Source organism: Haliotis rubra, unplaced genomic scaffold (genome assembly GCF_003918875.1).
Source record: "Haliotis rubra isolate DU_JTF1 unplaced genomic scaffold, ASM391887v1 Scf637, whole genome shotgun sequence".
Taxonomy (NCBI): Eukaryota; Metazoa; Mollusca; class Gastropoda; order Lepetellida; family Haliotidae; genus Haliotis; species Haliotis rubra.
The window spans coordinates 240,130-267,854 of NW_025767343.1; the positions used below are offsets into that span (position 1 = coordinate 240,130).

Genomic DNA, 27,725 nt, shown 5'->3' on the forward strand with positions numbered 1-27,725 from the left:
CCTCAGTGTCTGCCCATTTTTAGATCAATTTGCCTAGTGGTTTAATTGATGAACTGATGAAAGGGAATGGGTTTTTTTACTGATGAAGAGATAAATATCCATTACCAGCCCCAGAGCTATGTGATCATTCATAAATTATCACAGTCACTGATGACAGTTAGAAGAAAAACACACTGCACAAAACAATGTACAACATAAAATGTTACAGGAGTTCATGTCAACTTCATGAGTGAAAATCGCAATACAGATCCTGTCAAATCCATTCACCCTGCAGACATGTTATGTATATTGTTTATCAGCCTCCATGAGGAAGATGGCAGCAACGGCTATCCATTAATAGTGTACAGCATGTTATGTATATTGTTTATCAGCCTCCATGAGGAAGATGGCAGCAAGTGCTATCCATTAATAGTGTACAGCATGTTATGTATATTGTTTATCAGCCTCCATGAGGAAGATGGCAGCAAGTGCTATCCATTAATAGTGTACAGCATGTTATATGTATTGTTTATCAGCCTCCATGAGGAAGATGGCAGCAAGTGCTATCCATTAATAGTGTACAGCATGTTATGTATATTGTTTATCAGCCTCCATGAGGAAGATGGCAGCAAGTGCTATCCATTAATAGTGTACAGCATGTTATGTATATTGTTTATCAGCCTCCATGAGGAAGATGGCAGCAAGTGCTGTCCATTATTAGTGTACAGCATGTTATGTGTATTGTTTATCAGCCTCCATGAGGAAGATGGCAGCAAGTGCTGTCCATTAATAGTGTACAGCATGTTATGTGTATTGTTTATCAGCCTCCATGAGGAAGATGGCAGCAAGTGCTATCCATTAATAGTGTACAGCATGTTATGTATATTGTTTATCAGCCTCCATGAGGAGGATGGCAGCAAGTGCTATCCATTAACAGTGTACAGCATGTTATGTGTATTGTTTATCAGCATGAGGAAGATAGTGCTGTCCATTAATAGTGTACAGCATGTTATGTATATTGTTTATCAGCCTCCATGAGGAAGATGAGTGCTGTCCATTAATAGTGTACAGCATGTTATGTATATTGTTTATCAGCCTCCATGAGGAAGATGGCAGCAAGTGCTGTCCATTAATAGTGTACAGCATGTTATGTATATTGTTTATCAGCCTCCATGAGGAAGATGGCAGCAAGTGCTGTCCATTAATAGTGTACAGCATGTTATGTATATTGTTTATCAGCCTCCATGAGGAAGATGGCAGCAAGTGCTATCCATTAACAGTGTACAGCATGTTATGTGTATTGTTTATCAGCCTCCATGAGGAAGATGGCAGCAAGTGCTGTCCATTAATAGTGTACAGCATGTTATGTGTATTGTTTATCAGCCTCCATGAGGAAGATAGCAAGTGCTGTCCATTAATAGTGTGTACATGCATGTTATATTGTTTATCAGCCTCCCATGAGGAAGATGGCAGCAAGTGCTATCCATTAACAGTGTACAGCATGTTATGTGTATTGTTTATCAGCCTCCATGAGGAAGAGCAAGTGCTGTCCATTAATAGTGTACAGCATGTTATGTGTATTGTTTATCAGCCTCCATGAGGAAGATGGCAGCAAGTGCTGTCCATTAATAGTGTACAGCATGTTATGTATATTGTTTATCAGCCTCCATGAGGAAGATGGCAGCAAGTGCTATCCATTAACAGTGTACAGCATGTTATGTGTATTGTTTATCAGCCTCCATGAGGAAGATGGCAGCAAGTGCTGTCCATTAATAGTGTACAGCATGTTATGTATATTGTTTATCAGCCTCCATGAGGAAGATGACAGCAAGTGCTGTCCATTAATAGTGTACAGCATGTTATGTATATTGTTTATCAGCCTCCATGAGGAAGATGGCAGCAAGTGCTATCCATTAACAGTGTACAGCATGTTATGTGTATTGTTTATCAGCCTCCATGAGGAAGATGGCAGCAAGTGCTGTCCATTAATAGTGTACAGCATGTTATGTATATTGTTTATCAGCCTCCATGAGGAAGATGACAGCAAGTGCTGTCCATTAATAGTGTACAGCATGTTATGTGTATTGTTTATCAGCCTCCATGAGGAGGATGGCAGCAAGTGCTGTCCATTAATAGTGTACAGCATGTTATGTATATTGTTTATCAACCTCCATGAGGAAGATGGCAGCAAGTGCTGTCCATTAATAGTGTACAGCATGTTATGTGTATTGTTTATCAGCCTCCATGAGGAAGATGGCAGCAAGTGCTGTCCATTAATAGTGTACAGCATGTTATGTGTATTGTTTATCAGCCTCCATGAGGAAGATGGCAGCAAGTGCTGTCCATTAATAGTGTAAAGCATGTTATGTATATTGTTTATCAGCCTCCATGAGGAAGATGGCAGCAAGTGCTGTCCATTAATAGTGTACAGCATGTTATGTGTATTGTTTATCAGCCTCCATGAGGAAGATGGCAGCAAGTGCTATCCATTAATAGTGTACAGCATGTTATGTATATTGTTTATCAGCCTCCATGAGGAAGATGGCAGCAAGTGCTATCCATTAATAGTGTACAGCATGTTATGTGTATTGTTTATCAGCCTCCATGAGGAAGATGGCAGCAAGTGCTGTCCATTAATAGTGTACAGCATGTTATGTGTATTGTTTATCAGCCTCCATGAGGAAGATGGCAGCAAGTGCTGTCCATTAATAGTGTACAGCATGTTATGTGTATTGTTTATCAGCCTCCATGAGGAAGATGGCAGCAAGTGCTATCCATTAACAGTGTACAGCATGTTATGTGTATTGTTTATCAGCCTCCATGAGGAAGATGGCAGCAAGTGCTATCCATTAACAGTGTACAGCATGTTATGTGTATTGTTTATCAGCCTCCATGAGGAAGATGGCAGCAAGTGCTATCCATTAATAGTGTACAGCATGTTATGTGTATTGTTTATCAGCCTCCATGAGGAAGATGGCAGCAAGTGCTGTCCATTAATAGTGTACAGCATGTTATGTATATTGTTTATCAGCCTCCATGAGGAAGATGGCAGCAAGTGCTGTCCATTAATAGTGTACAGCATGTTATGTGTATTGTTTATCAGCCTCCATGAGGAAGATGGCAGCAAGTGCTGTCCATTAATAGTGTACAGCATGTTATGTGTATTGTTTATCAGCCTCCATGAGGAAGATGACAGCAAGTGCTGTCCATTAATAGTGTACAGCATGTTATGTATATTGTTTATCAGCCTCCATGAGGAAGATGGCAGCAAGTGCTGTCCATTAATAGTGTACAGCATGTTATGTGTATTGTTTATCAGCCTCCATGAGGAAGATGGCAGCAAGTGCTGTCCATTAATAGTGTACAGCATGTTATGTATATTGTTTATCAGCCTCCATGAGGAAGATGGCAGCAAGTGCTGTCCATTAATAGTGTACAGCATGTTATGTATATTGTTTATCAGCCTCCATGAGGAAGATGAGCAAGTGCTGTCCATTAATAGTGTACAGCATGTTATGTATATTGTTTATCAGCCTCCATGAGGAAGATGGCAGCAAGTGCTGTCCATTAATAGTGTACAGCATGTTATGTGTATTGTTTATCAGCCTCCATGAGGGAAGATGGCAGCAAGTGCTGTCCATTAATAGTGTACAGCATGTTATGTGTATTGTTTATCAGCCTCCATGAGGAAGATGGCAGCAAGTGCTATCCATTAATAGTGTACAGCATGTTATGTATATTGTTTATCAGCCTCCATGAGGAAGATGGCAGCAAGTGCTGTCCATTAATAGTGTACAGCATGTTATGTATATTGTTTATCAGCCTCCATGAGGAAGATGGCAGCAAGTGCTGTCCATTAATAGTGTACAGCATGTTATGTGTATTGTTTATCAGCCTCCATGAGGAAGATGGCAGCAAGTGCTGTCCATTAATAGTGTACAGCATGTTATGTGTATTGTTTATCAGCCTCCATGAGGAAGATGGCAGCAAGTGCTGTCCATTAATAGTGTACAGCATGTTATGTGTATTGTTTATCAGCCTCCATGAGGAAGATGGCAGCAAGTGCTGTCCATTAATAGTGTACAGCATGTTATGTGTATTGTTTATCAGCCTCCATGAGGAAGATGGCAGCAAGTGCTGTCCATTAATAGTGTACAGCATGTTATGTGTATTGTTTATCAGCCTCCATGAGGAAGATGACAGCAAGTGCTATCCATTAACAGTGTACAGCATGTTATGTGTATTGTTTATCAGCCTCCATGAGGAAGATGGCAGCAAGTGCTGTCCATTAATAGTGTACAGCATGTTATGTGTATTGTTTATCAGCCTCCATGAGGAAGATGGCAGCAAGTGCTGTCCATTAATAGTGTACAGCATGTTATGTATATTGTTTATCAGCCTCCATGAGGAAGATGGAAGCAAGTGCTGTCCATTAATAGTGTACAGCATGTTATGTGTATTGTTTATCAGCCTCCATGAGGAAGATGACAGCAAGTGCTATCCATTAACAGTGTGCAGCAAAGGAGAAGCGGTCATCCCTGATCAGTGAATTCAAAAGGTTTACACTGTCATCTAAACAAAACAAAATGTTACTGAGAAATGTGAAAGAGACAGTATGGGTAACCTACTTCATTGTGCTCAATCTGTCACTGATGATGACCTCCACAAACTGTATGTAACAAACCAGCCTATTCCCCACAAACATGAATCCATTTTGAATTTGAACAACATGTAATTGAACAAGTCCATTCATTTTGAGAGCCGTAGTGTAACCTCTTCACTAACAGGAAATGGTAGGTAGAAATATACAAGCACAGTACAAATGTCACTCTTAAAATATTCTTCTGATGAATAATTAATATGCAAATTTCAGGTCATTACAACATGCAGAGTGTCTCCATCACATCCTTGCAACACTGTAACAGCTTTAACATCACAAGGGGCAGAATTGGATTCCAGGAAAACAAGATGGCTGTGGCGAGGGAGAGTAGTGTAACCTCAGTAATATCACATGGAGCACATGGGTTACACTTAATAACAAACACTCCTCAGTATCTCTGCTGTGGGCTATGGGAGGGGGACGCTTTGAACTTATACTTGGCAAGAAGTAAAATCATCTACATATCCGATGCAACATTGTAGATTCAGTGTGTTTAATATATTTTGTCTGATCTTATCCAGTTTGAATCATCGTTATCCCCTTGATAATGCACAGGTGTGGCAGACACATTTTATGATGAATTTCTCTGAGTAGTGGTCAGAGAGCCAATAGCATCACTCATTCACAGCATTGTGTTGTGTACTATGAAAGAAAATATGAAATTTGAATCTACTTGACCCTACAGTGGTGCAATTTTATGCAGTGCTTCCAGCATGTTGTTCTGTTTGGGGTAAAGTTTGTTAGGACAAATGATAACACTATCGCTGATGCTCTCTCCAGGTTCCAGGCTACAGCACCACATGCTTCTCTCTGATGCAATGCATGGCTGACCTGAGACAAGAAGCTGGTCCACTACTGCATGAAGTTGCAGATCCAGCCTCCAGCCACAGGTCCTCCTGACCAGTACAGCCTTCACCCTTGACCTTTTACGCACCCCATTCCTTCGGTAATTAAGAACGAGTTAAACAGCGGTTTTGCAATTTTACAAACAACTAACATATATACAGTCAAATCCCGATGAGTCGAATGCCGGTGTCTCGAATATTATGCATAACTCGAAGTACCTGTCGGTCCCGACCATTCCCTGTTATAGTTGTCATCATTTGAATACTGGTTACTCGAATTCGTCTCGTAAATACACACGATGAGTCGAGAAGGAAATTTGGTCCCATGAGATTCAAACAACAGCAATCTTGTATACATAAGCCGAATCCAGTCAATGAGAAGTTGATTGGTGTAGCAAACTGATCCAATTAACAAACCAGCGCGGCTCACACCTTTCCGCCATTGATGGGTGAGTTCAAAAGGCAGATTAGTGATTTTACGAAAATCACTGTCTGTGCTAATCAGACTGTAACTGATAAGGTGCCCCTATTAGTGATAGGGAAATCATGAGGTAAACATATGCTTAGGTGGAGGAATTAGGACCGGATCATCTTTTTTCTACCCTCATAGACATACCTATGTCTCGAATACATCAATAAGTCGAATTTATTACTTGGTCCACAGCGATTCGACTCATCGGGTTTTGACTGTAATTGTATTTGCATGTGTTATTTGTGTATTGCACAAAGTGTACTGCACACAATGCACATGACATACTGTATTTTATACATTGCAAAGTGTATATTACATGTGATATATTGTGTATTGCAGGCATCATATTGTATGTAATATATTGTATTTTATACATTGCAAAGTGTATATTACATGTGATATATTGTGTATGCTGTATACTGTACACAATGCATGTACACTTTGTATATTACACAGTGTATATTGCATGTGTTATACAGTATATTAATGTACGCAGCATGCTGCAAATTCCATGTGATACACTGTGTATTGGCTGTGATACACCCTTTCTGTGTATGATGCAAGTCCTCCTACTCCTTCACATGTCTCATTTCTTGAAACTAAACATAGCAACTACACAGATGTTAATACTGCAAACTTATCCACAAATGCTTGACATTACATTTTGAAAAATGAAAATAATGTAGAACACATAACAACAAATGCCAGGTGAAATCCTCCTGACAATGACAAACATCTGCCACTCAGGGGATAGCCCGTTTTGGGAATAACACAGCTTCTTGGTTTATCAAAGGTGATGATGAAGATCAGGTCGATGCCCAGTCTGCCTGATTCTGTCTCAGATTATTCAATATACTGAGGCCTTTATTTCTGCCTGCTCACTCATATGATTACCATGTCCACAATTTATGTCAGCTCAGCCTTGTTAATAACAACACTGTCCATGACTTGTGTACTGAGGGAATTATCCTTGACAGGCGTACACTGTGTGGCACAGGATCAATGGCAGGAGGTGGTTCTTAACTCAAACATGATGCTTCAAATGTAACTATCCCGGTAAACCAATTGTGAATAATCAATAAAAATTAAGTATGTCAAGATTAAAGGTAATTTTACACATGGAACAATATATGCATAGTTGTTATTTATGCAGGACAATAGCAGAGAGATGAATTAGAAATGTCAGAAATAGTATATCATGTTTCATGACTGACATTCCTCTCATTGAGTCAGTGACAGTCACAGTTGTTGGTAACAGATCTCTTTGTCATCATTAATGACTAAAACAGTTTAGTTATAGAACATGCTTCACACAAAGTATGGTTTGTCACAGGCAGTCGTACAGGCTGTATCATGTGACAGTTTTCTAGAGAGTATGGGAGGACCTACCTTTGACATATATTGATCAGGGAGCTGGTGACATCTTGACTGCGCTTGATGAAAGATGTGAGTTCCTGAGCCTCTCTGGAGCTCTTGCCTCTTGTGGTTTATAATTGGCTCTGTGTAACCATCAATGATCAGTTGATTCTTCATTGCAACCTGGAAGTTGAAACAGACTACACATTAAGGATTTACTTCTTCATGTGGCATTTAGAAGCTGGCAGACTAAACTTCTTATGTATAGACAGTTGTCCATCCATGAAAAGTGTTCCTCATCACATAAAGGAATTCACATTTCCTGCCTAATGTGAGACTGATCAATCAGAGTACAGAACAACACACCCATACAAGATGTATACTGTTGGTGGAAATCCAAGACGGCTATTACTGACCTAATATGAGACCGTATACCATCAGGAACAGACATTTTGTTTATTTTCCAACACACATCTCACACATTTGACATGACAAACATACTACTAGACACTTTTTTGAGCTTTAATGTCATTACTTTTTAAGTGCAAGTACATTTAATTTGCTAAAAATTGTGTTTGTGACTTTATTGATAAAAAGTACATTTAAAAAAAGAATTCAACCTGGTTTGGCCATTAAGGCTTGAAGACTAGTCTCCCTATGATCCTAATGTAACATAGTGAAGCTTTGAAGAGTAGTTCCACTTACACTTCAACCCAAGGGTTGTGTTACATTTGCACACTTTCTAAATGGCACTTTCTAATGTGTGTGTATGATGTCACTCACCTCAGTGGTAGACACTAGCAGGTCAGCTGGGAGAAAGTGTGTGTGATGTCACTCACCTCAGTGATAGAGACTGCCAGGTTGGGTGGGAGGAAGTGTGTGTGATGTCACTCACCTCAGTGGTAGAGACTGCCAGGTTGGGTGGGAGGAAGTGTGTGTGTGATGTCACTCACCTCAGTAGTAGAGACTGCCAGGTTGGGTGGGAGGAAGTGTGTGTGTGATGTCACTCACCTCAGTGGTAGAGACTGCCAGGTTGGGTGGGAGGAAGTGTGTGTGATGTCACTCACCTCAGTGGTAGAGACTGCCAGGTTGGGTGCCAGGAGGAGGGAGGAAGTGTGTGATGTCACTCACCTCAGTGATAGAGACTGCCAGGTTGGGTGGGAGGAAGTGTGTGTGATGTCACTCACCTCAGTGGTAGAGACTGCCAGGTCAGCAGGGAGGAAGGAAGTAGTGGTAGAGACTGTCAGCAGGGAGGAAGTGTGTGTGATGTCACTCACCTCAGTGGTGGTAGAGACTGCCAGGTCACCTGAGAGGAAGTGTGTGTGTGATGTCACTCACCTCAGTGGTAGAGACTGCCAGGTCAGCAGGGAGGAAGTGTGTGATATGTCACTCACCTCAGTGGTAGAGACTGCCAGGTCAGCAGGGAGGAAGTGTGTGTGATGTCACTCACCTCAGTGGTAGAGACTGCCAGGTCAGCAGGGAGGAAGTATGTGTGATGTCACTCACCTCAGTGGTAGAGACTGCCAGGTCAGCAGGGAGGAAGTATGTGTGATGTCACTCACCTCAGTGGTAGAGACTGCCAGGTCAGCTGGGAGGAAGTGTGTGTGTGATGTCACTCACCTCAGTGGTAGAGACTGCCAGGTCAGCAGGGAGGAAGTGTGTGTGATGTCACTCACCTCAGTGGTAGAGACTGCCAGGTCAGCAGGGAGGAAGTGTGTGTGATGTCACTCACCTCAGTGGTAGAGACTGCCAGGTCAGCAGGGAGGAAGTGTGTGTGTGATGTCACTCACCTCAGTTGTAGAGACTGCCAGGTCAGCAGGGAGGAAGTGTGTGTGATGTCACTCACCTCAGTGGTAGAGACTGCCAGGTCAGCAGGGAGGAAGTGTGTGTGATGTCACTCACCTCAGTGGTAGAGACTGCCAGGTCAGCAGGGAGGAAGTATGTGTGATGTCACTCACCTCAGTGGTAGAGACTGCCAGGTCAGCAGGGAGGAAGTGGTGGATGGATGTACTGGTTGCTCCTTGCTCCTGACACATTGTTTTGACAAAGTGGGAAATGTCCACATGAGGGTTTACTTGGCGACATATCTTTAGTAGATCATCATATCTTCTATGTTGTTCTTTGGCCTGCAACAAATCAACTTTGTGTTAACTTCAGCAAATGTCATGATACTTATACACAGGGCATTAATATAAAGCCAGTTTCATCCATGGTAGTGTGCAGTACTCACCTTGGTGAGCAGCAAGAGGGCGTGACTTTCTATGGCTACATTGATAGTGTTACTGGTGTCAATATATATTTCCTCCAGTTCCTGTAACAAACAAACACTTGTGTTAAAAACTTGTGTTTTTTACAGAAAGTTCTCGTTGCTTTGATATTTTCTGGTGAACCTGAATTACTAGAAAATGATATAGGGCAGTATTTGTTCAAGTCACTGGACAAAACATGCATGCCAAATTTCTACTTCATTGGTCTAGATGTTTCGAAGTAGAAAGTGTATACAGCAGGTAGCAGAATCTAAGTACATAATGAAATGTTGTACATAATGCAACAGACCTTTCACTGATAAGCCTAATTACAAACTTGACACATATCAAAGTACATAATATTTTAAAAACACATTAGTTTTTCAATGTTGATGTAGTTGAAACACTGGCTGAAACAAATGGATTAATATGGTTTTATGCTGTTTTTCGCAATTTTCCAGCAATATGATTATAAGGGGCACCAAAGTGTGAGAATTGACCCTGGGTCTTCACCTTGAGTGAAAACTTGGTAACCACTTGGCTACCCCCCAGTTTGTGACTAGCTGAGACAAGCATGCCCAGTTAAGGTTCAGGTTCTCTGAGCCAACAGTCTGTGTGGAGAAGATATTTACATACAGCACTCATGATGACTGAAGACTGAGCCAGCCATGACATGACATATGCTGACTTGACTTTCAGTCAGATGAACTAAATATCTGTGAGTTTTTTATGTGGGGTGCTTTCAAGACTGCAGCATGTGCTAAGGTTTGTAACACTGTTATGGAAACACTGGGTTAACTCACTTCCAATACTTGTGGAATAACCTCCTGGAACTCGTCAACAATTCTGTTGGAAGCCCTCAGTTGAAGCACATAGTCGTTGTGAGCATTGTACATTTCTTTCTTGGCTGCCTCTCTACCCTGCACGCTGGTACAGCCACTGAAGGTCTCGTAGGTGTCATAGTAGCCACGCTCAGCCTGGAACACAGGGGAAGCAGCTTTACATCATCACATCTACTTTCAACATTTACTTCACATAACACATAGCCTTGACAACGTTTGACTGGTCACATTCATGGTGTGAATAACTGTACAACTCATCATTATGATCATCCTGTTTTTATGTGATGATTTTCAAGAAAAAAACAAACATTGATGGACTACGAAACATTCAGTGGCCAAAGTGGCCAATGTCAGCCAGAGTTAGCTAATGTCAGCCAGAGTTATACATATATCTAACTATACACAACAAACGTGTATATACCACCACTTAATCCTCTTGCTATTGCCACTTTGTACTGACAAGCATACACAGACAACTTGCTTATAGAAATAGGCAAATAACCATTAACAATGTTACATGTGCCTGTAATAGATGTGCATTATCTGGTTCCTCCAACAAATGAACTTTCAGGATACTGCAATTCCACCTAAACACTGTAACACTTTGTAAAGTGCAAGTACTACCTGGGAAACTGATGTTTGTTGGTTCAGCTCTCAGCTGATCTATGGCTTTCAACAGACAGTTGAAAAGCTTCCTTTGTGGAGACTCGAGCCCAAGCCATAAGGTAAGGTTTTCACGGGGGATCAAGGAAGGCTCACATGGTAAGTGTTTGAGGTCTTAAATGTCTTTACCATAGACATGACATTAGATGTGGAATTATATGAAGGGGCCACACTGTGATATGTATAATGTGGGTGCAATACGACTCTTTGACAGTTTGTTACTTTTCAATTGTTTTTACATCAATATAACTTGTAATGTATTGTATGTATTGTGACACAGCAGTTGTAAATGGATGTATTGTATCATGAGACCTGTATTGTGATATGATACTGTGATGCTGTATCATTACACAACTAATTGCTTTAATGGCATTTAGCATTAGTTGCTAAATGGGTTTATAGGCAGCATTTACATTCGCACAGCTCTAGCACTGCTCTGGCAAGTGAAATACACTCGGATATGTAACGTTTAACTTCACCTTGAATTATGTCATTTCTACTCATCTTCATTTCGGCATGCGGCTAACACACAGTCGGCAGTGTAGTTCGTGAAATATCTGTCTTAACCTTTAGGGTACTAAGGCGGCATAATTTGATAAAAGGGGATGGGTGGAATATACAATTCTTTTGCAAAGTATTCATACACTTATCTTATGATAAGTATCCAGTGTAGCAACGCACGTGGCAGTGTATTATTTCCGCATTCCATAATAGTAGCTACGTCACTTCCGGAGTGATGTCACATCCGCAGGCATACGTCACGTCCGTTTCCTTTCTATTCTGCATGCTGTCCTGACAGGTTCACCATCTTGCTTCATCCATAATAATTTCTCGATCTTCGCTCAAATTTTGTTATCTCGTAAAAATTCTGAATTAACTTAATACTTAATTGGCATCCGCTATCACATTACGTCCTTTTCATCTGAATTCTTGATTGTTTTAAATAATTGTACAACTTTCTTTCCGAGCAACTCATCATGCCACCAAAGCGCAAGGCAGCCATCAACCACGCTGTGGTCAGGGGACGCCCTAAGGTTGCCAGGCGTCAGGCAAAGGGGGCACGCGCTTCTGGTGTTGTCCCTGGGAGCGCTGCCCCTCAGGCCAACCAACCCGCACCACCCTCTGTGTCTACACCACGTGAGGTTCCTCCGGCAACCATCAATGTGACACCCCCGCTGGAGCCAAGCTTCATCACCCCGATGGCTCCGTCATCCACTAATCAAGGTACGTCTCACTTTGGGCATATTAGTATTTCGCCGGAGTTGTTAATTCCAAGCTCTGTTAGGCCTGATGTTGAGTTACAGCCACCGCAGGTCCCCACCGCTATGCCAAACTTCTGTATACAGGGGCAACCCTTCTCTAATCCGGAGTCACTGATTAATGCAGAGGCACTGTCAAATCAACAGCTGAACTTCAGGGCGGAGACTATAAGTTTCCATGTGAAGCAAGCAGTGAGGGAAAAGATCCATCGTGGGGAATTTGTAGATATGAGGTCCCTATTGCCACCAGAGAACCAGGCAGCACAGGAGAGTTCCAACTTCACAATGGAGCTTGATATTTCAGGACAGGTAGTTTTTAAACCCAAGCAGCTGTCTGTCCGTCAATTAAACATTGGGGCTTGACATCTGCTTTCTTGACTTTATCAGCGTGGTAATAGAGCCAGGCGGATGTCAACAAGATACAACAAATGCTCAGCACATGGAGACGATCAGCGGTGCCGCATCACGATTTGGCGGTGACTGCTGGTCTCAGTAACGACGTCCAGTTTAGGCAAAAATGGAGAGGGACCCATTTCGGTCATGCGGGGTGCCATCGACGGACAACTGTGGCTGCAGTTAATGCTCCCCAGCCACAAGCAGCAGGCATTTGCCTACCCAGCCAGAGCCTCCACCTACACTCAGCAGCGCATTGGTAGAGGTATGTAGAAACTTCAATCGTGGCACTTGGCGTAGAGGGGTCAGATGTGCCGTTATGCACACAGGTGCTCAGCATGTAACATAGGCGGCATGGCCATGTCTTGTTTTCGTGGCAAAAAGAACACAGTCACCACCGCCCAATCTCTTAAGCGCCAACCTACCTTGCCAGGCAGAGCTATTTCACACGGCCCCAACTCCAATTAACATCCCTTGCTTGGAACAATGGTTGCAGCAATATAAATTGTGCAATCCAGCAGCAGCTCAGTTACTACAGGAGGGTTTCAGTAAGGGTTTCAGCTTAAACTACTTAAGGGCCACGGGTCATTCGGGACGCTGTCAACCTTAAATCTGCCAGGGAACAGCCACTAATAGTGGAGCAAAAGCTGCAAAAGAAATTTGTTGGGTCGCATGGCAGGCCCATTTTCATTACAGACCAGTGCAATCTCTTATAGTTTCCCCAATCGGCTTGGTGCCTAAGAAAGTTGATTCATCAGTTCATGGTGAGGCTGCCTTCGCCTCATCCATCATTTATCGTGATCCTCAAGGCTCATCAATCAATGATTTTATACCACAGGAAGCATGTACAGTGCAGTACACCAGTTTCGACCAGGCTGTAGCCATGATTCAAAAACTTGGGCAGGGTGCTTACATGTCAAAATTTGACGCCAAATCAGCCTTTCGCCCCTGCCTGTGGTACCATCGGACTTTCAGCTACTCGGCATTAAGTTTCAAGAACAATTTTACATTGATAAATGCCTCCCTTTGGCTGTTCCATTTCTTGTGCCCTATTTGAGTCATTCAGCACTTTCATTGAATGGGCTATCAAGGCCACCACGTGCAGTCAGGACATCGCCATTACCTTGATGATTTTATCCTGGCGGCAGTGGACCTAAGCAAATGCTCCAACATGCTTAACACCTCTTTGCAACTGGCTGATAATCTGGGCGTGCCTATCGCCACCAGAAGACTGTACAACCTACAACTTGTCTGACATTCTGGCCTCACCATAGACACGGCTCGGGTGAAATCAGGATACCGAGGACAAGATAGCATATCCTGGTCCATCAGCTGTCACAGCTGGTAGACTCATCATCCAAGAAAGTTACACTGCATAACGCTGCAGTCAATAGTGGGAAAGCTAAACTTTGTATGCAAGGCAATTCCCATGGGTCGCCCATTTTGCGCGCGCCTCATCGACGCGACAAAAGGGCAACGCGAAGCCACACCACAGGATACGGGTATCAGCGGGTATGCGTGGAAGACCTTAATCTGTGGCTTCAGTTTCTTGCCAGGCACAATGGCACAACCTTATTCTTGAACAGGGTTGGGTTACAACCCCAATACTCCAACTTTATACAGATGCAGCTGGCTCAGGGTTGGGGTGCATATTTCCAAGGTCATTGGGCCAATGCCAGGTGGCCAGATCTATGGATACAACAAGGATGGGTGAAAGACATTACATGCTTAGAGCTCTTTCCTATAGTCGTGGCATTGGCGATATGGGGCAGCAGTCTGGCCAACAAAAGGGTACTAATGTTCTGTGACAACCAGGCCGTGGTGAGTATTATCAACAGGCACACTGCCAAAGGGCAAAGGGTAATGAAACTGCTCAGACTTAATGGTCCTCATATGCTTGCAGAACAACATACACTTCAAAGCACAGTATATACCAACTCAGGCCAACATAATAGCAGACGCTTCTTCGAGATTTCAGTGGTCACGGTTTCGAGCAGCAGCCCCACAGGCGGATCATCAGGCCTCAGGAATCCCAGCGGACATCTGGCTCATCTAACAGCTGGGAAGCAAACAGTCTAGTAGCAAACTCGATGGCAGCAAACACTTGGAGGACTTATGAGTCGGCGTACAGTCACTACTGGCTATTTCGGTGGTGTACTCCCTGCCTGACATATGGCCTGTACCTTTAGATCATATGCTTCATTTTATAGCTTATCTCTCATTATCAGGTAGGTCTCCCAGCACGCCCGCTCTTACATTTCAGCATTATCCTCCATACACAAGCTCAATTCCTTGCAGTGCATGTCTAACCACTTCCTAGTGCAGAAAGCCATTGCAGGGATGGCCAGGAGATCGAGGCAGCCAGATACATCGCCAGCCGATTACACTCGATCTGCTAACTCGCATTGTGCAACTCCTCCCCACTGTATGTAGGTCTTCATATGAAGCTTCTATGTTTTCAGCGGCATACCTGCTAACATTTTTGGGTTTTTCAGGGTAAGTGAGGTAGTTGCCGGTTCAATCAGCGACTCATCACAGCGGCGTTGTTGCTGAATGACCTATCTTCGCTAGCGACCAATCCGCCGAGGTGGTCCTCATGGCCTCCAAAACAGATCAACAAGGCCGCCGCACACGATCGCCATTCAAGCAGTCCCTCGGTCCATACTGTGCCCGTCAAAGCTTTGACACGATTTTTGGCAGCGCCACGCACAGATGGATATTTCTTTATTCACACTAATTCCGCTCCTCTAACAAGATTTCAGTTTCAGGCAGTGCTCAGGAAGACGCTTAGCGGCAGCAAAACAACCCATCAATATTAATCTTTACTCTTTCTCATTCATTTCGGATAGGGCAGCAACCACAGCAGCGTTGCAAGGAATTCGCAGTTCAGATTCAGGAATTTGGCCGCTGGAGATCGAATGCCTACCAGGCGTGATATCCGTATCCCCGCTAAGCACACAAAACTAATTTAAGAAATATGGGTTGCAGGACCATCGCGGGTGATTGGCTCAAGCTACATGGCGAGGCTGCAACAACACCTCGGGCCGCGACCGGCAGCCTGGGCCTGCCGGGGTCATCTGGTCGGGCAAGGGGCCTCAGGTGGTCGGAACTACGCAGCAGGGTGGACGGGCTAATAAGGCGCGAGGGGCCCATGCAGGGTGGCTTGCTCGTGATCCACCTGGGTTCTAACGACCTGTGTGAGGTCCCTTCCAAAGTCCTCTACGATGACATGCACCAGAATTGCTGTATTCGCCTTCGCGCTGCCCAGCTGCCACCATCATCTGGTCGCAGATATGCTCTCGCCTCGAGTGGCGTGGAGCTATTGATCTCCAGCCTCGAAAGCTGAAGAGAAAGAAATTAAATCGTGGAGTCAGCAACATCGCGTGAAAGAGCAGCTGGGCGGCGGGGTTGTATCATTCACACCTGACCCCGCTCATTATCTGGACGGGTTCACCTAACCAAGCCAGGTATGGACGCTTCAACATCGTGCCATCCTGGCAGCATTCAAACATTAAGACCTTTTCAAGGCCCTCTCCCTACTCCCACCTTTAACTCTTTAACTTTCGTTGTGGATGGCAGCCCCTTCGCTGTCCGCAGTGGGCAGCGTCAAGCGGGCCTGTTGGCATGGTGCCGCCAAAGGGACTAAACACTAAATAGGCTTAATAAAGGGGGATACTTGGCTTCTGCTTTCAGTGGCAGCCCAAACCTTCCTGCCTGCTGTCTCCAGCCGGAGGAAGTACAAAGTTTCCAATGCCTTATCAGCCTGCTTTTCCTGCCTGCTGTCTCCGCGGGGAGGATATACAAGGTTTGCAATGCCTTATCAGCCTGCTTTTCCTGCCTGCTGTCTCCGCTGGAGGAAGTACAAAGTTTGCAATGCCTTACCTGCCTGCTCTCGCGGGAGGAAGTGCAAACTTGCCTATGCTTTGCCTGTCTGCCTTTACACGCGGAGGGCCGCAAAAAGCTAAGCTATATATCCGTCCGTCGGGCCCATCCACACCAGCTCATTGTCATCCACACTTCATGCTTGTGTAGTCTTTCATTGGGTAGACATACCATATTAATGTCATCCCTCATCAGCCAAGTAGCTGATCGTTATTACAGACCAAAGGTCTGCATATAATGGCATTTAGCATTAGTTGCTAAATGGGTTTATAGGGCAGCATTTACATCTCGCACAGCTCTAGCACTGCTCTGGCAAGTGAAATACACTTTCGGATATGTAACGCTTAACTTCACCTTGAATTATGTCATTTCTACTCATCTTCATTTCGCATGCGGCTATACACAGTCGGCAGTGTAGTTCGTGAAATATCTGTCTTAACCTTTAGGTACTAAGGCGCATAATTTGATAAAAGGGGGATGGGTGGAATATACAATTCTTTGCAAGTATTCATACACTTATCTTATGATAAGTATCCAGTGTAGCAACGCACGTGGCAGTGTATTATTTCCGCGATTCCATAATAGTAGCTACGTCACTTCGGAGTGATGTCACATCCAAGAGGCATACCGCCACGATCCGCTTCTTTCTATTCTGCATGCTGTCTGACAGGTTCACCATCTTGCTTCATCCATAATAATTTCCCACTCCATCTCTTCCCTGCTGCAGCACATGATCTGGGAGTGGGGTGCTGGGCGAGGTTGTTAAATGCACGCGATTTATATTAAGTCTTTGTACAGTTCTCAGTATGCATAACATGTACCATAACCTTTGTGTCTTGCTTCCTTTGTAATAAACAGGTGCGGTGGGCATGGTGCCGACAGTGGACTAAACACTAAATGTATAGGCTTAATAAGGGGATACTTGGCTTCTGCTTTCACAGTGGCAGCCCAAACCTTCCTGCCTGCTGTCTCCGCGGGAGGAAGTACAAAAGTTTCCAATGCCTTATCAGCCTGCTTTTCCTGCCTGCTGTCTCCTCGGGGAGGATATACAAGGTTTGCAATGCCTTATCAGCCTGCTTTCCTGCCTGCCTGTCTCCGGAGGAAGTACAAAGTTTGCAATGCCTTACCTGCCTGCTGTCTCCGCGGGAGGAAGTGCAAACTTGCCTATGCTTTGCCTGTCTGCCTTTACACGGCGGAGGGCCGCAAAAAGCTAAGCTATATATCCGGTCCCGTCGGCGCCATCCACACCGCGCTCATTGTCATCCACACTTCTGCGTTGTGTAGTCTTTCATTGGGTAGACATACCATATTAATGTCATCCTCATCAGCCGCAGCTGATCGTTATTACAGACTAAAGGTCTGCATATAACTACTTTCTGTTCTCCTGTGGGAGCACAAGTTTGTCATCAAGAAAGGTATGTGTGACAACCAGATAGCCAGATGCATTGTTCTGGGTGACGATACATGTTTCAAAATATAATGTACACTTATATACAGTCAAATCTTGATGAGTCGAATCGCTGGGGACCAAGTAATAAATTCGACTTATCGATATATTCGAGAGATAGGTATGTCTATGAGGGTAGATAAAAAGATGATAGAAAATTGAACAATTCCTTTATTCAGCACATCATATCAAAATATAGTACACCAATACATTAGGTGACATAGATAATGAAAACAAATTGTATATAAATATGAAAACATTTCAATACTAGCACAATGAAATACAAAATACATGTACGTCTTAAAATCCATGAACAAAATCTATAGGCAATCGACAGATATGCATGTTACCATCTTGAATCTTGCTGCAACAAAAAGACCATAATGTCAATTACCCAATCAACAAATAAACCAGACGTCATCCAGGCAGACTTCTTGTGACAGTATGAAGTCGGCAGAGATTTGACGTTCTTAAAACAACATGGCTTAGCAGATTTCCCTATCACTAATAGGGGCACCTTATCAGTTCCAGCCTGATTAGCACAAATTAACTTCTCACTGACTGACTTCGGCTTATGTATACAAGATTGCTGTTGTTTGAATCTCATGGGGCCAAATTTCCTTCTCGACTCATCGTGTGTATTTATGAGATGAATTCGTGTAACCGGAAATCAAATGATGACAACTATAACAGGGAATGGTCGGGACCGAAAGGTACTTTGAGTTATGAATAATATTCGAGATGCCGGCATTCGACTCATCAGGATTTGACTGTATATTGATGAGCATTGTTGGTGCAGTTAGACTTGAGGTGAGAGGCATTGACTTGAGCGAACAAATTGTTAAATAACTGAACATACAGCCTGGGATTTGATGGATTCAATATTTGTGGAAGTGGCCAGCTTCGAGACAAAGCATTATAAACTGAATGATTGTTACAAAAGCTCAGTATTAGTCTGGTCTTGTGGGGAAATAGTCTGTAGACTTGACTGTTGCCTGTTGTATATCCATGATGTGGATGTTCTCAAATATACACAAACCTTGTACCCATGTTGGGGCTGAATGACTTGGACAATAAAGAGAATGATAAGCTATGTGTTAAGGTGAAATCATGATGTGCACAGCCTTGGAAATGAGGTGACTGAGACTCACAAGCTACTATTGCCTTATTGCTTTGCCATTAATTATTGTTGATGGAATGCCCTGTACAGTATGTACACTTATAAACCAGTATTGTTGATGGAATGTCCTGTACAGTATGTACACTTGTAAACCAGTATTGTTGATGGAATGCCCTGTACAGTATGTACTTTTGTAAACCAGTATTGTTGATGGAATGCCTCGTACAACATGTACACTTGTTTGAGTGGCATTTTAGAGTTGAGACGCACAATATATAACAAGTTTATGGATTAATCTTCGGTACAAGAATCTGATTCGTAAACGTCGCGACTCACTCAAAATAAAGAAGTTGTTATCCATAAAACTTGTTATATATTATAACATGTACACTTGTAAACCAGCATTGTTGATGGAATGTCCTGTACAGTATGTACACTTGTAAACATACATTGTTGATGGAATGTCCTGTACAGTATTTACACTTATAAACCAGTATTGTTGATGGAATGCCCTGTACAGTATGTACTTTTGTAAACAAGTATTGTTGATGGAATGTCCTGTACAGTATTTACACTTATAAACCAGTATTGTTGATGGAATGCCCTGTACAGTATGTACACTTGTAAACCAGTATTGTTGATGGAATGTCCTCTACAGTATATACACTTATAAACCAGTATTGTTGATGGGATGCCCTCTACAGTATGTACTTTTGTAAACCAGTATTGTTGATGGAATGCCCTGTACAGTATGTACACTTATAAACCAGTATTGTTGATGGAATGTCATGTACAGTATGTACACTTATAAACCAGTATTGTTGATGGAATGTCCTGTACAACATGTACACTTATAAACCAGTATTGTTGATGGGATGCCCTGTACAGTATGTACACTTATAAACCAGTATTGTTGATGGAATGCCATGTACAGTATGTACACTTGTAAACCAGTATTGTTGATGGAATGTCCTGTACAGTATGTACACTTGTAAACCAGTATTGTTGATGGGATGCCCTGTACAGTATGTACACTTATAAACCAGTATTGTTGATGGGATGCCCTGTACAGTACAGTAGAACATGGATATAGCGAACACGGATATAGCGTACAAACGGATATAGCGAACAAATTTAAAAGTCCCGTCAGTAGTCCTTTATTATATCATTAAAATTATACTTAATAACTTAACTCGCGGAGTAGCTTAATTAACGGCTATAGCTTAACTGATTTACTACTACACCCAAAGACCCAATTAACAACGTTGATTAGCTTAACTCACTCAGTGTCAGCTCCGCCACTTAGCGGTATACATCAACCTTGTTGGCGGCGAATCAACATTGATGGTCATTAATTAATTAACAAAACAAACATGTCGTGTTTAAAAGCTTGACTGGTATACTGGTGGACTTTGTTAAACGTAATTAAGTTATATACATGTATTGTTGAGATTGTTAAACTTGTTCTAGCTAATGTCTTTGAATGATAAATTCAGAATTTTAATGTTATGTCAATGTACATGTACAAGAATAAAGATTTGTAGCCTCAGCATATACATGTCTCTACATCTCTACAATCCAAGATGGCGGTCAAATGTGAATAACGAACAACGGATATAGCGAACTAAATTTCTTGGTCCCTTGGAGTTCGTTATATCCGTGTTCTACTGTATGTACACTTATAAACCAGTATTGTTGATGGAATGTCCTGTACTGTATGTACACTTATAAACCAGTATTGTTGATGGGATGCCCTGTACAACATGTACACTTATAAACCAGTATTGTTGATGGATTGCCCTGTACAGTATGTACACTTATAAACCAGTATTGTTGATGGAATGCCCTGTACAGTATGTACACTTGTAAACCAGTATTGTTGATGGAATGCCCTGTACAACATGTACACTTATAAACCAGTATTGTTGATGGAATGCCCTGTACAGTATGTACACTTGTAAACCAGTATTGTTGATGGAATGTCCTGTACAACATGTACACTTATAAACCAGTATTGTTGATGGGATGCCCTGTACAGTATGTACACTTATAAACCAGTATTGTTGATGGGATGCCCTGTACAGTATGTACACTTATAAACCAGTATTGTTGATGGAATGCCCTGTACAACATGTACACTTATAAACCAGTATTGTTGATGGAATGCCCTGTACAACATGTACACTTATAAACCAGTATTGTTGATGGGATGCCCTGTACAGTATGTACACTTATAAACCAGTATTGTTGATGGGATGCCCTGTACAGTATGTACACTTATAAACCAGTATTGTTGATGGGATGCCCTGTACAGTATGTACACTTATAAACCAGTATTGTTGATGGAATGCCCTGTACAGTATGTACACTTATAAACCAGTATTGTTGATGGAATGCCCTGTACAGTATGTACACTTGTAAACCAGTATTGTTGATGGAATGCCCTGTACAGTATGTACACTTGTAAACCAGTATTTTGTAAGAAACTACTATTAGGATAGTATCAATAAATGTTCCTTAACTGTAGTCCAATTGTTGTGCAATCCATATAATTGTGCAAGTGGATTTGTGGTAAACCTCTTTGCTACATCTTCACTCGTAACATCATCAATCAACAGTCTTCTAACAATGGGCTGACCATGTGTTTGCTTACACAATACAATATCTTTTGTGGCCATCACATTGTTATGTCTAATGCTATTTTGAGAATTTAGTGGCAGTGGGGTGGTGGTGGTGGTGGTTATTGGTTGTGGTTATTGGTGGTGGTCCTGTGTAAAGAGTACAGGTCACAAAACAGTTGAGGTTAAGCAACATTGGTCGTGGAGTGTCTTTGGATGGGTGACTGAGAGTTTCTAGGAGTTTCAGTCCTGCCCCACAATGAAAGTTAGTTCATAATGTGACTATTCACTGAGCAGTGGGATGAGATGTTAACCTTCTAGCACCTTGGGTTGTAGTGGTCACAGATCCATTGGCCAGAGTAATAATGGTAACACTTTGACCATATTGCACGGTATGGAAGCATGTTCAATATACGTACACAAATTATTATTATAGGAGACCCCAACTGAAGGCACCTTATCAATGGATACTTTAACTTTTTAACCCCTCAGTCTGATAATTAAGTCAATCTTTCTTTGTCAAACATGGTGCACATACAGTTCTATGCTGTCCATCTGTCTTCAGTGCTGGTAGAGTTGGAAGGTGAAAGAGTAGTAGAGAAAATACCAACCAGCTCTCAACAGTTCCTTTCACACAAACCAAGACGGGGTCTAGGACAAATGCCACCCGGACAAAAGTCACCTGGACAAATGCCACCCGGACAAAAGCCACCTAGGACAAATGCCACCTAGGAATAATGCCACCCAGCTAAGATATATTGTATTTTTCAACCGACCCATGTTTAAAACATATTTATTATGTGAATAATGATAAACATATGAAAGGTTAAAAAAATGAAGTTGATAAAAAGAGAGAACTCTTTGGTAGAGTGGATAATGTTTTCCTATTATTTGCCAGTTATAATTGAATTTATTTATTATTATATTGTTAACTTTATTTGTTAGGTCTGTTTTGGAGTAAGGTATTTTTATTTTGTTTTTTTGAGTGGAGTCCAAGTTTGGCAGCTTGGTCTGCCATTTCGTTGCCATGGACTCCAGATAAAATGTATTTGATTATTTTTATTTTGGTGGTATAGTATTCTTCTGTATATGTCATTTATATACAATCGTGAAAATTAATCCTCCTTACTTACATCTTATCATAACATCTCCTTCTACTGCTACTCAAACAGGCTAAGTAGTCTTGTTAACCAAAGGATTTATTCTATTTATAAATACACCGGTTAATGCCATTTAATGCAACATTCAGACTGACTAGACTGGTAGTGAACCCAAGCTAACAACTCTCCCCAAGATTCCCCATGTACTTAATTAGCCTTACTTTCAAAACAATGCTATTATAACAGGCTTCTCACCAAATTCAAGGTCAAACTATTTCTTAAATCAAATTTTACATCCATTTACGTTAACATTTTTAAAAAGACATTACTATGCAATAAAAAATTTACATGAGAATCAACTTTTTTATCAAAGTGAATATTTTTTTTAAGAAACAAAATTATTCATCAAAGTCTACATAATTTTACAACAAAATCAACATTAAAGTCAATAAAGGTGGTAATTTCCTCTAGTTAAAATAACTGGGTGGCTTTTGTCCTAGGTGGCATTTGTCCTAGGTGGCATTTGTTCGGGTGGCTTTTGTCCGGGTGGCATTTTTCCTGCTCCCCCAAGACGGACCTGTCTTCTGTGCTTGCAGATTATGGTCTAATGAGTTGGCAGGTGAAAGTGGAGGGAGGTATCTGTCTATACAGTCAATGTATAACCTATAGATATTCTTTACTTATTCTTGCTCAGTCTACTGTATTAATGATTTGTCTTCCTGAGGTGTCAGGATTCAATGAGGAACAGTCAGGTAACATGAATACATCTTTAATCAGAATACCAAAAAAACAGTATGAAATATAACTTGCCATCCTCCACAACACTTGTGCCAATGAACATAAAACTAATTTGTCCAACACTTTCAAAGATATTATGTTATGTTATAGAAATAGGAAATTGATTCAGCTGAAGATGTCTGAATTTGACATATTGAATGATCAAATAATGAATATGTAACATTGAACGCTAGACGGATGAGTTTATATAAAAGAACTCAAAACCGAGTGAAGGGCAGTAAAATCTCCATCTATGCCTTGTCACCTGCAGCTTCTGCCTTATTACATCAAAACATCATATGTTTCTTTCAGAAATAGAACTCTCAACCTATTAGGTATATATATGTTGTGTTTTCACACAGTCTTTAAGAGCACTGTTTGAAATTCCTGTCTGCCCCTGACTCCCAACACAGGCAACTTTCTTCAGTTGGGAAGGTTGTTATCATGGTCTATCAGCGTTATGACCGTTAACTACAGCTACAGATAACAGTATGTAAGACAGAATTAATAGTTTTACATTTTTTCACTTCATGTTAAATGGAGATCTTGGTCAGGAAACCTATTGACAAGGATGGTTTCAGGTGCTGGAGGAGATCTGGAGGGATTTCATACACTATAAAGAGAATGAATTTTGATTATTATGTTAAGCTACATATTTCTACCTGTTTCAACATGGGGACAGACTGACTGCCTCCAGTGGCTTGGGCGTCTGCCTCTAGAGCAGGACAGTAGTTTAATCCCCATCTGCATCATACAAATAGAAACTCACACGCCTCACAAAATAACCACCTACTTTTGAATGCAGTGAATGTAGAACCCCTGGTGATTACACCTCACCTGAAGCACAGATTTAATTTTATCCTATTACCAGGACCAGCTATTTTATCTGATGTTTGATACAGATGTGAAGACTAATGAAATCCTTCTTGTAACTAGACATTGGCCATACAGATGGGCATTCTTGGTACTGTAACATTAGGTCATTACTGACTCTACTGACTTAACATTCAATGTTCACATCACAAATGACATTTGTAAATCATTTCAGTATTGATAACAAAGGATTGCCACATGACAAGAACCTATGAAAGATCCTATTAATAAACTGAAACCTAAAATCTTTGCAATTTCATAACTGAAACTGTCATGAATTATCAGGGCACTGTGGCTGGCAGAATCTTGTGGTTGACCATTAACTGCTCAGCGAAGGAGTGCAGATGCAGGGACTGGGGATATCAACAAATAAATGTGTCCTGCTTTTCAAGCGCCACGAATCGTTACATTTGTATGCATATAGCATCAGTTTGATTGATAGTGGCCTGCCATTGAGCCTGCCAATGTCATATTAGAGTCGCTCAGCTCGTACTCAACCCTAATATTAAAGAATGTTAATGTAAGGCTGCCTTTCCACAGGCCACATTCAGACTTTCTTAGAAGATAAGCACTGAAATGCCCACTGTCCTCTAATGAAAAATAAAGTTATACCATGTTAACTTGTACACACTGCAAAACATCTCTTTATATCTCAATTTCGAGGCATATGAAGAGATAAGAAATAGTGGTTCCAATGCTAACAACACAAATCAGTTTGTTAGCTGTTACTGTTTCTGGCACATGATATATATAGTATTATGATCCACTGTTTTGCCATGGAGCCACCATGGCAGGTTACGAATGGGTGTTAAATCTGACATGTGACTGACATTAGTTGTCTGCTTGCTGCACCATCCTCTTGTCCACTATCATCAAACTGGTTTCATACAGCAACTAAGCTATTGTCTTATCCCTGTACGTATTATTCTTCTGCTACCTTCAGGTTTGAAAGTTAGTTAAACACTCCTTGGTTCTAGCTGAAAATTCAAAACATTCAGTTTGAGGAAAGCCTTGCTTGGTTTTTCATTTTCCACAAATTCTTAGTTATGCTTAACCTTTTACTTTCATTTAACTTTTTATAAGGTTGACAGAGTGAACTACGGAGAAATAACAACCAGAATAAACCGAAGAACACCCAGGATTAATTGTTAGACTGACCTGCTCTAGGTATCTCCTTACAATTTGAGATTTCACAAAAACTAAAGATTCTCATTAATTTCTTTGCTCATCTGGTCAAAGCTTACAGAGAAACAACACCCAAAGCTCAGTGTCCGTTTACAGTTCTTCTACTTCAAAGTGGATGATTATTAATGCCAATATAAAGGGAAACAAAACTCAAGCCTTTAGGCATCCAGGCGGTGCCATTAACATAAGCTCACAAAGTCATCGGATGCCAAATTGGTGTCTGCCATCCAACAAACTGGGTTCAGACCAGCAAGGAAGTTCCACGTTGAAAGCCAATTGAATACTCTTTAATTCTTACAGTTGGTCAGATTATACTTACAGAAACTGTTCGACTTTCAAATTCAAATGTTTGTAAATATGTATGTTCAGTAAAATATATATATGAACAGCATTTTATACACAGTATTTTGCAACAATGAAAGTTACTTTACATTCTCAGAACAACCCTTACTTTTTCAGACCAGCTGCATGTAATACAAGAATAACTACTTCCTTCTTATAATTCATGTTTTATCTTATAAGTTGACATGTCATCGGTCCCATTTGCGCATATCAATGCTCATGCTGTTGATCATTGGATTGTTTGGTCCAGAGTCCATTATTTACAGACAGCTGCCATATAGCAGAAATATTGATGAGTGAGGCATAAAACTAAACTCACTCATTCACTTTATCTTATAAGCCCTACACTTGTGAATTTGTCTTCATTCTTTTGATGCTCAGTTAATGACTTATTGCAAGCATCAATTAGTGGTGACAGCACACAGATTATCTTCACTAAAAAATAATTCACTAATGTTCACCCCTGCCTCAGAGGGTGTCAAGGAATTATTGCAATCAGTGGCAATTGGTGTTTGATATGTCTGCTGTAATTATTCAGTAAGGTGACCTGGTTATAAAAAGGTTTAAGCTGGTGAATGCAATACATGTTATGTAAAATGCATGTGGCAACGCAGCAAGAGAGGAATGACCAGTTGAGCAAAACATCAATCAAATTATTAACTGTCAACACATGTTGATGGGCTGATCACTGTTGTCTTGTATGGTGGAATTGTCAAAAGTGTCTATTCAAAAAGATCAATATACAAATAAAAGGTGGGGAAAGGTTTATGTTTTTATATTTCAGTACAGTCCCCATATACTTCAGTGCCCTTTCAATGAAAAAAACATCTTCTGACTGTTCCCTAAGCCAAGAATCAAGAACGGCAGCTTGAGCAACTCAACCCTTGCGACCAGGTGCATTGTCATGAAGACATACAATGCCAGCAGTTGACATCCCTCTGAACCTCTCTTTGATTGTGTTCCTCAGCTTCTTCATAAGTCAACAAAGGAGGTCCCAGTCCTTTGAGGTGGTTTCAAATCATTCATTAAATGTCCCTTGGAATCCCTGAAACCAGTGGCCATTATCTTGCCAGCAGAGGAGCCACAGAGGTCTTGTGCTTCCACTGCTTTGACACTTGTTTGGTGCCAGGGTCCCAGTTGGGAATCCAAGCTTCATCTCTAGTCACAAGACATGCATGAAAGTTGTCTGGATTTGCCAAGTAGATGTCCAAGCGTTCTTGACTCCACCCATTGGTGATGATCTTGTGCATTAAGGTTTAGGGTGACCCATCTTGCAGAAACTTTAGACATGTGCAAATGTTCATGAATTATATAATAATATTTTTGAGTACATCTGCAGGTCTATCTGATTATCTTCTTAGAGATGTATGTCCATGCTTAAAAGGGCACCGATCAAGAGTAATTCAAATTATTGCTTTTGTTATTGTTTTCTCACTGTGAGAAACTGGATGATAAACAAAGATTCTTGACTGGTTTGTGATTTCTGCTGCACCTCACATAATGTATATCGAAAAATGGCATATCCTCACATTGAACAACAAAGATGAAATAGTTTGGAATTAATTGGTAAATGTAGTCGTCTTTGTGACCTCTTAATAATTCAGATGTTTTTCAATCTGGCTGCAAAATATATCCATCAAGTTTATTATACTAACAAGTTCAAACA

General features: G+C 41.4%; 1 protein-coding gene across 1 annotated transcript in view; it reads right to left on the bottom strand.

The window, feature by feature from the left end:
* LOC124256724 overlaps positions 1 to 27,725 on the bottom strand; it is a 310,586-nt gene that overhangs the window by 165,819 nt on the left and 117,042 nt on the right. Inside the window, 5 exon segments of the mRNA XM_046690688.1 lie at positions 7,346 to 7,420; positions 7,422 to 7,495; positions 9,271 to 9,438; positions 9,543 to 9,623; positions 10,362 to 10,535. Of these exon segments, the coding sequence (XP_046546644.1) occupies positions 7,346 to 7,420; positions 7,422 to 7,495; positions 9,271 to 9,438; positions 9,543 to 9,623; positions 10,362 to 10,535 (572 nt within the window).